The 12,432-nt window shown below is 42.8% G+C and overlaps 1 protein-coding gene across 2 annotated transcripts in view; it reads left to right on the top strand.

The window, feature by feature from the left end:
* LOC126203101 (endocuticle structural glycoprotein SgAbd-5-like) overlaps positions 1 to 12,432 on the top strand; it is a 94,215-nt gene that overhangs the window by 36,191 nt on the left and 45,592 nt on the right. The window contains exon 1 of one of the 2 annotated variants that reach the window (XM_049937343.1): positions 12,229 to 12,251. The exons of the other annotated variant lie outside the window; for it this stretch is intronic. Within the exon in view, the coding sequence (XP_049793300.1) occupies positions 12,237 to 12,251 (15 nt within the window). The 5' untranslated portion in view covers positions 12,229 to 12,236. Of the gene's footprint in view, positions 1 to 12,228; positions 12,252 to 12,432 lie in introns of those variants that run through there. 2 annotated transcript variants of the gene reach the window in all.

Below are 12,432 nucleotides of genomic sequence, written 5' to 3'. Positions count from 1 at the left end.
CGTATTATTTTTGAATATTGTATTCACTACTACTACTAGCTGTAACGTATTGGAGAAATCAATTAGATTTTTCCCTCTCTCGTTTCTCCTACGTATGCCATATTCCCCCATAATTCTATATGTTATTCATTCCCATGCTACAGCATTCCAAACCCTCAAGGTCAATAGATTTTAAAAAGCTAACCTCTTCATCTTTAGCTTGTGGCTTCTGACGTCGGCATGTGGCCCGAAGTATTGCTTGGAGAGGAATTGTTCCTTATACACATCACATTTGTAGTTTTATTCTCAACCAGAGATGTTTCAGCAATTTTTGTGCTACTTTCAGTGGATCTATTTCTTTATTTTCATTATTACATGAGGCTATTGGTTGTTTATGCTAATAGCCTTCTGTTTACTACGCATTTTACAACTTCTCATGGTATTTGATGTTGTGGTGTTTTAATTTGTTTGTGTCGAGTTCATACGCTTATTATTTTGCTTATGTCGTTACCAATGCATTTTCTACGATTTTTTCGCCAAAGGTGTCATGCATATGTCAGGATTCCTCTCCAATGTTCTTAACAAGCGCGCAAATAAGAACTACAGCAGCCACAAGATGGCTATGAAGTATTGCTGTTGGCATTTGCTGTCAATACAAATGAAAATAACGCTATCACTGAACTGTTTACACGAACTCATTCTCTGTCACGCCTTCCTAGTCGTGATGAAAGCTATCTCATTACTTCTGTTGTTGATGCTGTTCCACGTTCACTTTAGGAGCAATCCTTGTAATGTTTTCCATTTCATTTCACTAGCTCCAACGACATATGAACTTTCCATTTCCTATGTGCCAGCATCCCTAAAACATGCTTCTTACATTCCACACAACGTGTGCTACCCTTTCTATGCTTTTTTTATTGTTTTGCCACAACTACAATCCCTTGCGAATGGACGACTAATCTTGAATCTTTTGCCAACAAAGAGACACATGTCCTTTGGATGCACATTATGTACCTTTGATGCAGCGTTTTTCCTTCTGCATCCGCATTCCGTTGTTCAATGCTGATCAAGAATCTATATCTACATCCATACTCCGCAAGCCACCCGACCTTCGCGCTCTTTAACAATGTCGGTCGCTGAATGTGGGTAACTCGTTATAAGCCACTGGCCGCCTTTGTTGGAAATTTTTATTTCAGATTTAAGCGGTAGTTACGACAGACCACGTGTGCGAAGAGGTTTTGTTTATTACTTGAAGACGCTACCCAGATACCAAGAGGTCGTGATACAGTACTGACATGATTGATAGTTGAACCTACCCTTTCACAATTGTGAGTAGTTCTATATGGAACAGTGAAAGGAGTAATGGAGATACAGAGCCTTGCAGTCAGTCCTAGAGGCATACTTTGATAAGCTGGAAGAGCATTAGTGTCCGAATTCGATTCCTGCACACAGTTTCAACTTGTCATAAATGATCAAATGATTCGTTACATCCGAAATATTTCATCCGTAGAAGAAATACTCGACGCTGTCAGACTCTCATGTGGCTCCTCCATTATCGTGGGAAATTTGCTCTCGGTCGATTCAGCCTCGTCATAAACGCAGTATCATATTGGAAGTTCAAATGGTTCAAATGGCTCTGAGCACTATGGGACTTAACTTCTGAGGTCATCAGTCCCCTAGAACTTAGTACTTAAACCTAACTAACCTAAGGACATCACACACATCCATGCCCGAGGCAGGATTCGAAACTGCGACCGTAGCGGTCACGTGGTTCCAGACTGTAGCGCCTAGAACCGCTCGCCGACTCAGGCCTGCTATTGGAACTGATTTAAGTTACTCCGTAAGCGAGTTATGGACTTGAAAGTCGTTTTGTATGGTGTAGTGATAGAGCTGCTGTACTCATGCCTCTTAGCTTCGTTATCTTCGACATCCACAGGAAAATATTGTGTGATTGTCTGAGACCAATTCTGTTCAGATTAAACGGAGATGAGACATCACAGTAAAGTGCAGGACAGGCCAGTCAAACACTCTTTACATTTGGTTAATAACGTTGGGGCTACTTTTGTATTATTCAGATAGAATTACACTGAGAAAAAATAAATAAGTTTATTATTCGTTGACAGATCTTAAAGTATGCTATTAATTCTTGTCTTCACACTACTGGTATTAACGAGTCCTATTTCACGTTCTTTAAAACCCAGAATCTCTTATCCACAAATGGCAATTTTCATAGATCTACCACTGAGATGAAGCGACGTTATACGTGATCGATTTTATACTAGTGTCGTCTACTTGCAAGGTGCTAGAAGTAATTCCAACAACGAATCAGTGACATCGTACGACGTTTTGCGTTCAGTGAATGTGTGGTTTCAATTTTCTCTTCGTTCGAGCAAGTTTTCAGTCTTCCCAGTAGGCGCTAATTTTGTCAGAAATAAACCATATACACTCCTGGAAATGGAAAAAAGAACACATTGACACGGGTGTGTCAGACCCACCATACTTGCTCCGGACACTGCGAGAGGGCTGTACAAGCAATGATCACACGCACGGCACAGCGGACACACCAGGAACCGCGGTGTTGGCCGTCGAATGGCGCTAGCTGCGCAGCATTTGTGCACCGCCGCCGTCAGTGTCAGCCAGTTTGCCGTGGCATACGGAGCTCCATCGCAGTCTTTAACACTGGTAGCATGCCGCGACAGCGTGGACGTGAACCGTATGTGCAGTTGACGGACTTTGAGCGAGGGCGTATAGTGGGCATGCGGGAGGCCGGGTGGACGTACCGCCGAATTGCTCAACACGTGGGGCGTGAGGTCTCCACAGTACATCGATGTTGTCGCCAGTGGTCGGCGGAAGGTGCACGTGCCCGTCGACCTGGGACCGGACCGCAGCGACGCACGGATGCACGCCAAGACCGTAGGATCCTACGCAGTGCCGTAGGGGACCGCACCGCCACTTCCCAGCAAATTAGGGACACTGTTGCTCCTGGGGTATCGGCGAGGACCATTCGCAACCGTCTCCATGAAGCTGGGCTACGGTCCCGCACACCGTTAGGCCGTCTTCCGCTCACGCCCCAACATCGTGCAGCCCGCCTCCAGTGGTGTCGCGACAGGCGTGAATGGAGGGACGAATGGAGACGTGTCGTCTTCAGCGATGAGAGTCGCTTCTGCCTTGGTGCCAATGATGGTCGTATGCGTGTTTGGCGCCGTGCAGGTGAGCGCCACAATCAGGACTGCATACGACCGAGGCACACAGGGCCAACACCCGGCATCATGGTGTGGGGAGCGATCTCCTACACTGGCCGTACACCACTGGTGATCGTCGAGGGGACACTGAATAGTGCACGGTCCATCCAAACCGTCATCGAACCCATCGTTCTACCATTCCTAGACCGGCAAGGGAACTTGCTGTTCCAACAGGACAATGCACGTCCGCATGTATCCCGTGCCACCCAACGTGCTCTAGAATGTGTAAGTCAACTACCCTGGCCAGCAAGATCTCCGGATCTGTCCCCCATTGAGCATGTTTGGGACTGGATGAAGCGTCGTCTCACGCGGTCTGCACGTCCAGCACGAACGCTGGTCCAACTGAGGCGCCAGGTGGAAATGGCATGGCAAGCCGTTCCACAGGACTACATCCAGCAGCTCTACGATCGTCTCCATGGGAGAATAGCAGCCTGCATTGCTGCGAAAGGTGGATATACACTGTACTAGTGCCGACATTGTGCATGCTCTGTTGCCTGTGTCTATGTGCCTGTGGTTCTGTCAGTGTGATCATGTGATGTATCTGACCCCAGGAATGTGTCAATAAAGTTTCCCCTTCCTGGGACAATGAATTCACGGTGTTGTTATTTCAATTTCCAGGAGTGTATTTATTTTCTTCGAATGACTGGTAATTAAGATGTAGAACTAACAGTAGAACCAGGAAGTCGTTGAGACAATCTGAAAATTTATTTGTGGGCTTCGGTAACGTATTATTCGAATATCATGTCTTCATTTCAAATGGTTTAGTTACATGAAACCAAATAATGAATCCCATAACAGTTGAAAATTTGTATGTCGACTTTGTGATAAGATGTGTAACATGACAGCTCGTAAATAAAGCAGAAATCACAGTTACTGCTGGAGGATGTAATGCAGTTATTGGTCGGCCTTGTATAAGGTAACGAAGCCTTTATAGAGTGTCATTGCCACCTCGAACGACTAAACACTATAGCAGCTAGCAGTATTGGTACCGTTAATGTCCATGAACTACATAAGAACTGAAAACAGTACCTCCCAGTGTCGTAAGAGTCAATGAAAGAGACCCGCCAGCAGGAAGACAGTACCGTATAATCGTCAAAAATATCATTACTCTAAACTTATACGGTAACAGTTTCACACTGGAAGACATGAAGGCTCATGTCTCCCACACTTCTGCCTCACGTTTTATCCTAAACTATTAAAACAATAGACCACCAATGATCCACAGTAATACATGCACTGAGTGACCTCTCTTGAAACGGCAATCAAGTGCTTGATTTTTATAGGATTTTAACAGAATTTAAAGTCAAAATTATAATGCTAGTAGCGGATTATAAACTGCGTAATAAAGGTGACTATAGGTCTGAAACGAATGTATTTAGTTTTTCGTTAATGTAAACAACGGACGCTAATACCTGCCGTTCAAAGTGACAACGGACTGTCTCAATGCAAGTTCTCCAACGGTTAATATAGTTTTTATAGACGTTCTGGAATGTTCCTGTTGTATAACGGAACAGGGAACCTATCAGCCAATAGTTTCTCACCAACTTACTTTGCCGTTTCAAATAATACCGACTTTATCTAAATACATACGAAAACAATCTACTGTATTTTGTTTTCAATGAAACGATTTTACCATCAATGACAACAGCCACGGAAGTCTGCAGACTTTTATAAAACGCTTAAGTGGGCTAGAAATTTATAGGTGGCTTAGAAGACCGGAAAATATGCGCAGAAGAAGAGGTACACGACTTTGTGATCCGACTTTCATTTATTGGTGCCGTGACGATGCCATTACTCCTAATTTTCTTGGAATTGGCCACCACGTGCACACGGTGAAAGCAAACAGGATTTACGAAAGCGCCAGCCAAGTTCATCTTCGTTAAAGAAATAGAAATACATGCAGTAATTTAAATTATGTCATCTCTGTCCTAATTGAGTTGTATTTTTAACTGACTACATCTCTTTATGACAGGCACAAAGTGAATAGAACAACGTTTAATTGTACAGATTTGATACCACTCATCAACGCCCAGCAGCAGAGAGGGAAATACAAGAAACCAGAACCTAGAGTCCACAGGAAAGACGCCATTCTTGATCCATAACGAGTGGTAGTAAAAATCTCGTCTGAGGGGCTCTGTGAAGAAGCGATCACAGTGCTGAGCGAAGGTTTTCATTTCGCGACCACGCCTAACCCAGTTCCCACACAACAAATCATCATTGCCGCCGAAACATCAACGTTTACTCTTCCGAAGGCTCAAGCAAACAAAGCAAGGCCAAACATATCGACAGCTCTGCGGAAATCGGAATCATCCAAGAATAATATATGAGTGGAACGAAGGAAAGTTTTAATGCACTCATAGGAAATAAACGCACGATGTTCACCATAGCTGATGAAGGAAAAGCCGTTGTTGTTTTGGAAGCAGTGAAATATCACAAGACAAAACGGAGAATCTTACCAATGTGTCGAAGAGGGTAATCAGGTATCTAATTTATTCACGAAGCTCGATAAAATACCATGTCCAGAACATATCATAGCTCAAGAACGCACTGACGTCTTTCCTCATACACAGATGTTCCTCGTTCCCCAGCGATCCGTTTCACAGTAGATATAACCACAAAGTGTACTTGTTGTCCAGGTGTTCTTAGGCATTACTATCATAGTGCGATAGAGTACCGTGGCATTGAAGTCACGTACTCCAGCGAAGGTCTAGCACAATTCCTGACCACAGACTGATAGAGAATCGTTGCTGGTGATCTGAGACAAGCATGACGTATTATTTCTTTCATTTCAGACTTAACTATTGTGACTATAGAACACGTCATCATTCGTGAATAAATGAAAAATGTACGAAGTTCGGCACTATAGTGCTCTACTGAATAATCCACTGATACAGTTGCATCACTTGGAGACGTAGTTTGTGATAGGGGTTGAATTCTTCCACTACTGCCTTTCATAACGCACACAGAAAGGTATCCTCACCCAAGAGGTGGAGAATGAGCGGGACTGCAATGTGACGACGAGAAAGTGGGCTAAAGATCTCAATGCATGATGGACACGATGCACCATGTAAGTCGCCCTTCCTCAATTGGCTCGCTCTTCAGAAAAATTTAGAAAGATGGAGGTTAGACCCGTCAGGGGACCATAACACAAAGGCCGAAACGTGTGAGACTCTTTTTAGTCGCCTCTTACGACAGGCAGGAACACCTCTGGCCTATTCTAACCCTGGGCCCGCAGGGGGGAAACAATCTCGTTGCAGGGCATTGACTAATCGTAATATGTGGCTAACTATTGATCTACGCATGAATGATAAATTAAAATTGATCTGGCCATAAATTGTAGTTTATTCAACATCAAAGTGCAGTTAAATTGCTTGAACTGCAATCTTGGAGTAGAACACATAATTGTAAACAGACCACTTTAGACAACTACTTTTCAGCCAGATTCGACGCAGCTATCGATGGCGTATTTGCACAGGTAAATACGGTTCAGTTACATGTTGTTGTCTCTAAAGTAACTAATTTCCAAACCATACACATCACAAAGTTGTTTGAAGCAAAGCAAACACTTTTTCATGGAATATGTTGAAACAGACATACTGGTTCCCGTTCCCAGTAACCTGCATGATTGGGCCAAGATGTAGTATAAAAAATACCTCAGCATTTCAGAGAAGTGCCTACGACCTACACCTGCACTGCTCTTTCGGTAAACTCGACTTCCCGATCTGAAATTTTTGTACATTAATTATCGGAGGGATAGGGAACAGCAGTGTGCTCTGCCCTTTTACTGTATACGATTACGGGTAAGAACAAACTGTGGCAGAAACAGAGCTCATCACTATACGTGCTGCCAGACTAAAGTCCCTTTGTGAGCAGACTTGAACTCGCTATGCTGTTAGCCAATGAGCAGCTTCTCAACTTCAAAGAGCTTCTGTAGGGAGAGCTCCTGCAGCAGGAGAACTTGGCGCCACACTTGCCGTGCTCGGCATACTAGGAAGTGACGTCAAAGTGAGTGTTACTCCATGTGTTCATGCGACAGACGTCATATTAATTACTTGCATTTCACAGTTTTTTTATTATGTCCTGCAATATGTTGTTTCAGGGAAAGGGGCACACTGAAAATTTATCACAAAAACATCAACCTCGGATCGATTTCTCGTAACTAAATATGAATAATGACGTATCAGCGGTTAAAGTCTCAAGAGACTCCGAGATAAACTCTACTGAAGTCCCATGTTCCAAATTTTCGGTGATGCATACCGGCAGTGTTAAAGATCGTTGAATTTGTTGTGTCACGAAAAATGTTCGTGGACTATTACAAGCTAATACTTCTTTTGTGGTTCTGGGACTTTCTTATTGATGTAACTGAAGTATGTTCCGTAATATTCGATGTTATTTACATATGAGAAAGCGCTCTATCAGAAAAGAATTTCTTCTATTTTGTGTCTTCTGTCTGATTAGACAACGAAGGGTGAAATTGTTACAGATTAACTGATCAGCAGTGACATTTTTGTTCTTGTTTGTCAAAAACATTTAGTCGTTTTCCTTAATATGTGCATTTTATGAGGGTTTGGTGGTAATCTAAGAACACTGCTTAAACAGCTGTCAGTGAAACGAGTAGGAATTACGTGTATATACCTTGCCTGACACAAATATTCGGCTATTTATTTTCGAGTATGATGCAAATTACGAGTGTGTGGTAAGGCAGATATTCGTTGCTTCTCACAGATATTTGGCTGTTTATTTTCGAACATGTCGCAGTTTCCAAGGATGCCGTTAGTCAAGAACCTAAGAGGGCAGAATAAATTGTATATAGTCACAATAGCGTCTGTGTCGGTAGCATTACACCACTCATTAAATGTTCCAAATGATTGTTCCTAATTAATACCTTTGGCTGGGAAAATATATCACTAGGCAGAACTGAGTTTCAACCGGCTTTAGCTCTTCGCTTCATAGGAACAGCGAGTATCTTTGTCCAGAAAGATTTCATTGCCTGGGAAACACGCGCACATGGCAAGCTGTGTCTGAGTGTCGTGCAGGGAGAGGCGTGCAGCGACGAGCCCGTAGACATCGTGTAGAAAATGTGGGCAGGAGGGGTAAAACGGGAGGGAGGGGGTTGCGCACTTGGTTTCGTGGAGGGGGACCGACTAGACTGATAGTGTGCGGTGAAAGCACCGCTTCAGCTGTCAAGGACGGAAGGAAGGATGATTACGTCTCGACTGCAGGAAGGCCATTAGAGACTGACGACCAGCTCGGAATGTTTCAAGGACGTAGAAGGAAATCGGCGCTACCCTTCCGAAGGAACAATTCTGTCATCACAAAAACCTATATCTGGATGGCCGGACTCGGATATGAACCGTCGTCCTGCCGAATGAGGGTCCATTGTGCTGACCACCGCTCCAAATTGTTCGGTCTGTCAAGGACGCCCTCGAACGTTGGTGCTGTGCCTTCTAGACACGTTCACTAAGACAGTTTTGCTTTTGTTTTTAGCTATAGATTATCCGAACTAGAGTGAGGTGTTTTGTTTCAAAAACTACGGTAGTTTTAACTTTATTCGTTCCAATTGAAAACTGACAACAGAATCAAATGTAACTGTAAAATATTTGCCCGAAAAACAGACACGTGCCCTGTATAACGTAGCGAAAACGAAGAGCTATGATGTGTGCTGCAACAGGAATATTAAAGAGATTTCTGAACAGCTGTAAATTGCCAGGGAACACACGCATATTCTGTTTTCTACTTATTGTTTATTTTTATTTTATTTTATTTGTATTTATTTATTTAATTATTTTGGGAGGATATCATCTGTGACTTAAACCTGTGATGCAATTATAAAAACAGAGATAAGAGAAGCCGTTCTAATAAAACAGCAGCGGGCATTTAACGTCGTCTGTTTTTTGAAACAACTGATCACATTTTCTATAGGATAGGCCAAAGTTTATCTTCGGCCGATCCGCTGGAATTTTTTACCTGCCATATCTGAGAACAACGAAAATTACAGTCGAAGATTTCCTGACCAGCTTTTCTATATACTGTCGTCAGTTTACGGACCACTTTTAGACTATATTACTTTGAAAAATGAATTATTGTAATATACAGATCATCCGAGTTCTCTTCAAAGAATATGTATGAGGTACAAACAATCCTGTTGGAGGAACATCCGCAACTGAGCATTATACCAGCGGTTGAAAATACCGCTTCAGTTGTACAGTTCTATTATTATCACACGACCGGTTTCGATCCGTTGTAAGCCCAGTACACGTCCACCGCGGTGCTCGGGGGCCACAGCACCAAGTTACAACCCTGAAGATGGGCTTACAAGAGCCCGAAGCCGGTCGTGTGATAATAAAAGAATTTTACAACTGAAGCCGTATTTTCAATCTCTGATGTACGAGGTAGTTTCATTATTGAACGAGCATGATATGATTTTACGGTTCGGAGCTGTATAAATTATCAACTTCGATACTGACAATTCCATGTACTACGTCTTTAATGAAACGATCTTTCCCGGCTCTCAGGAGATTTAGTATATAACTAAGAAGCAAATAGTCTCAGGAAAGACTGAGTTGGATAAGTCTGCTTTCCATAGAGAATCAAAACCTTACCACTCTGAAGAGGAAGCCCCTGTTTTACGACAACGTCATAGAGAAATTATTGTGTTTGTCCTAGCAAAGAAGAATTCAACTGATGTACAAGTGGATGTTTTGTAAGTAGATTGGGCCCTGGATACAATCTTCCCCCCAACCTTCCCGCCCCCCCCCCTTCCCCCATCCTTCAGTTTGGTGGTCAAGAAAACAGAACGTCCACCAGATTCGTTCACCAGGCACCACTGACATACATATCAATTCAGTCACATCACCAGCTCTATACGAATTACAACTCTCGAAGCTACTAGTATGCTTTTTTAAGGATTGACAAATTTTTTGCTTGCTGAGCGTATTTCACGCTAAACATGACATGCAGGTTTTCAGAAATAACTGGTCACTTTTTAGCTGTAAGTACGTAGACGATTTATTTGGCCTGTTATTTGAAGTAGAGTTAATACTCAATTTTCATTTCCATTTTGAACATACCACAGTCCGAATGTTTTTCACTTGAGGGCATCATGGCTTTCTTTTGGTTCACTTGTAGGTGCAATGAAGCCGTCGATAGAGCAACGGAATTTCCGAAACCGATAAAAGTAAATAAGCATTTTGAGAACACAAATGTTAACGGTGTTGAGACAGCAACAAGCTACAAATTTATTTTAAGTTTCTTTATTCAAAAGGTACAATTACATGTATTCAGTGACAAATCAGAAGCTCTCAATTATACAAGTTTATGTGTGCAATGATGGGAATATGGCGAAAACTACGAACGCCGTCTGCTGGATGAAAGCTATGAAAACAAGTACTCGAAGCCGGAATTTCACGTGAGTCACATCCAAATGTGTGACGTGCTTATAATTACGTATTATTTATATTTTAGGACAACTAATCAGTAAAAATTGCACCACATGTTCCAATGAAAGCATGAAAGCCGTCTGACGATGAACTGTAATGATTCGAAGCAGGTAACGGTACCTTTTGAATAAAGGAACTTAAAATAAATTTTTGACTGATTGCTGAATCAACACCATCAACTTTTCTATTCGAATAACAGCCACGGTCTCAAACCATGACATCATTTGACAAAACTGTACTTTGATAATATATTATCAAGTTAGTGACTGGTATCTATTATAAAAGTCGTGTTACATAGTCTCTCACTGAACACCGAAACATTTCGAAGGAACCATTTTCTGCCAAACCACAGCCAAAAGTTTTGGGGTCACCAAGAAAGCCCGCATCTCGTGGTCGTGCGGTAGCGTTCTCGCTTCCCACGCCCGGGTTCCCGGGTTCGATTCCCGGCGGGGTCATGGATTTTCTCTGCCTCGTGATGGCTGGGTGTTGTGTGCTGTCCTTAGGTTAGTTAGGTTTAAGTAGTTCTAAGTTCTAGGGGACTTATGACCACAGCAGTTGGGTCCCATAGTGCTCAGAGCCATTTGAACCATCACCAAGAAAGCCAATTAGGAGAGCTTGATGCACTCGACAAACAAGTAACGGTCAGTTTTCTTACAGAAGCTTGTATCGTCCACTGTAGTGCTCAAGTACTAAAGAATGCTTTGTTTTATTTTCATTTTTCTTCGATTTCCGAGGGTTGATTAGCCATTCCTACATTCTATGGTGCAAAAACTCTGAGCAACAGTAGAACATTCACTGTTTTGTATTAGTCATTAAGAAAAATTTTCTAATTACAATTTTATGGTAGGCCCTGAACTGCCATTCGCGCCTACTATTTAGTAACGTACGTGTGGTGTACCCAGGTCACCAGCTGAAATCGTTATCTTGCAACAAGACGTTCTGTACGATTGTTTCAGAGAAGTAAATACGACTTCGCGTCTCCAAATACGATACCCGTACCTACATCGGTATTCTGTAAGATAAATCAATAAAAGGTCTAGCAGTGCTTTTTTGCAAGACACTGTTCTTAATTTTATAAAATGCAGGTAGCTGTCTTCAAACAGCGTTCCTCTACCTCCTTTTTTGCAGTCATCGGAAGGATATGGTAACTCCTACGTAGATTTCTCGCATACCTTGTTACTCACTTCTCTAGCGGTAAACAGGCAGGCGTTGTTAGTCAACAGCGAAACAGATTGTACGTTCGCATTGAGTTTTGGGAGTTGCTATACTTGTTGTTTCTTCAGTAGAAACATGTGCTGTCGAGTTTTTGTTACCATACTCGATCAATTCTTAGAATTAACTTCTGAAAGCCGAGACCTACAGTTTACTGTGTATCGAAAGCTTCGTATGGTTAGCTAGCACTAGGGCTATAAAAAAGTGAAGCCATTACAAACAAGTTTCCGGAACAGCGCCTTGGAGACGCCTAGAGCGGTCCATACGTGCATACTGGCGAGTGGGGGGCGATGCCCTCCGAAGGCCTTATATAATACGGCGCGTGTATCGAAGGGCACTAGTCCTCCAGACGCATCCAGAGGAAATGGTCGTCACCAGGGTGAGTCACCGAGATATTGGCTGGTTCTCTTGTGGTGGCCTTCATTATGTCAAAGTCTGTTCGCTGCTGTTACTGTCACTGGTGTCGTAGAGCAGGCCTGTCGTCTCGCATTTCAGTAGGCTTGTAGATATTGAACACCATTTACGCGTTCACTTAGCAAATTATTACAAGTAAGTACATC

This window comes from Schistocerca nitens, chromosome 9 (assembly GCF_023898315.1).
Source record: "Schistocerca nitens isolate TAMUIC-IGC-003100 chromosome 9, iqSchNite1.1, whole genome shotgun sequence".
In the NCBI taxonomy this organism is placed as follows: Eukaryota; Metazoa; Arthropoda; class Insecta; order Orthoptera; family Acrididae; genus Schistocerca; species Schistocerca nitens.
Note: the sequence above shows the minus strand (reverse complement) of the source record. Positions and strands in the feature narration are given on the sequence as shown.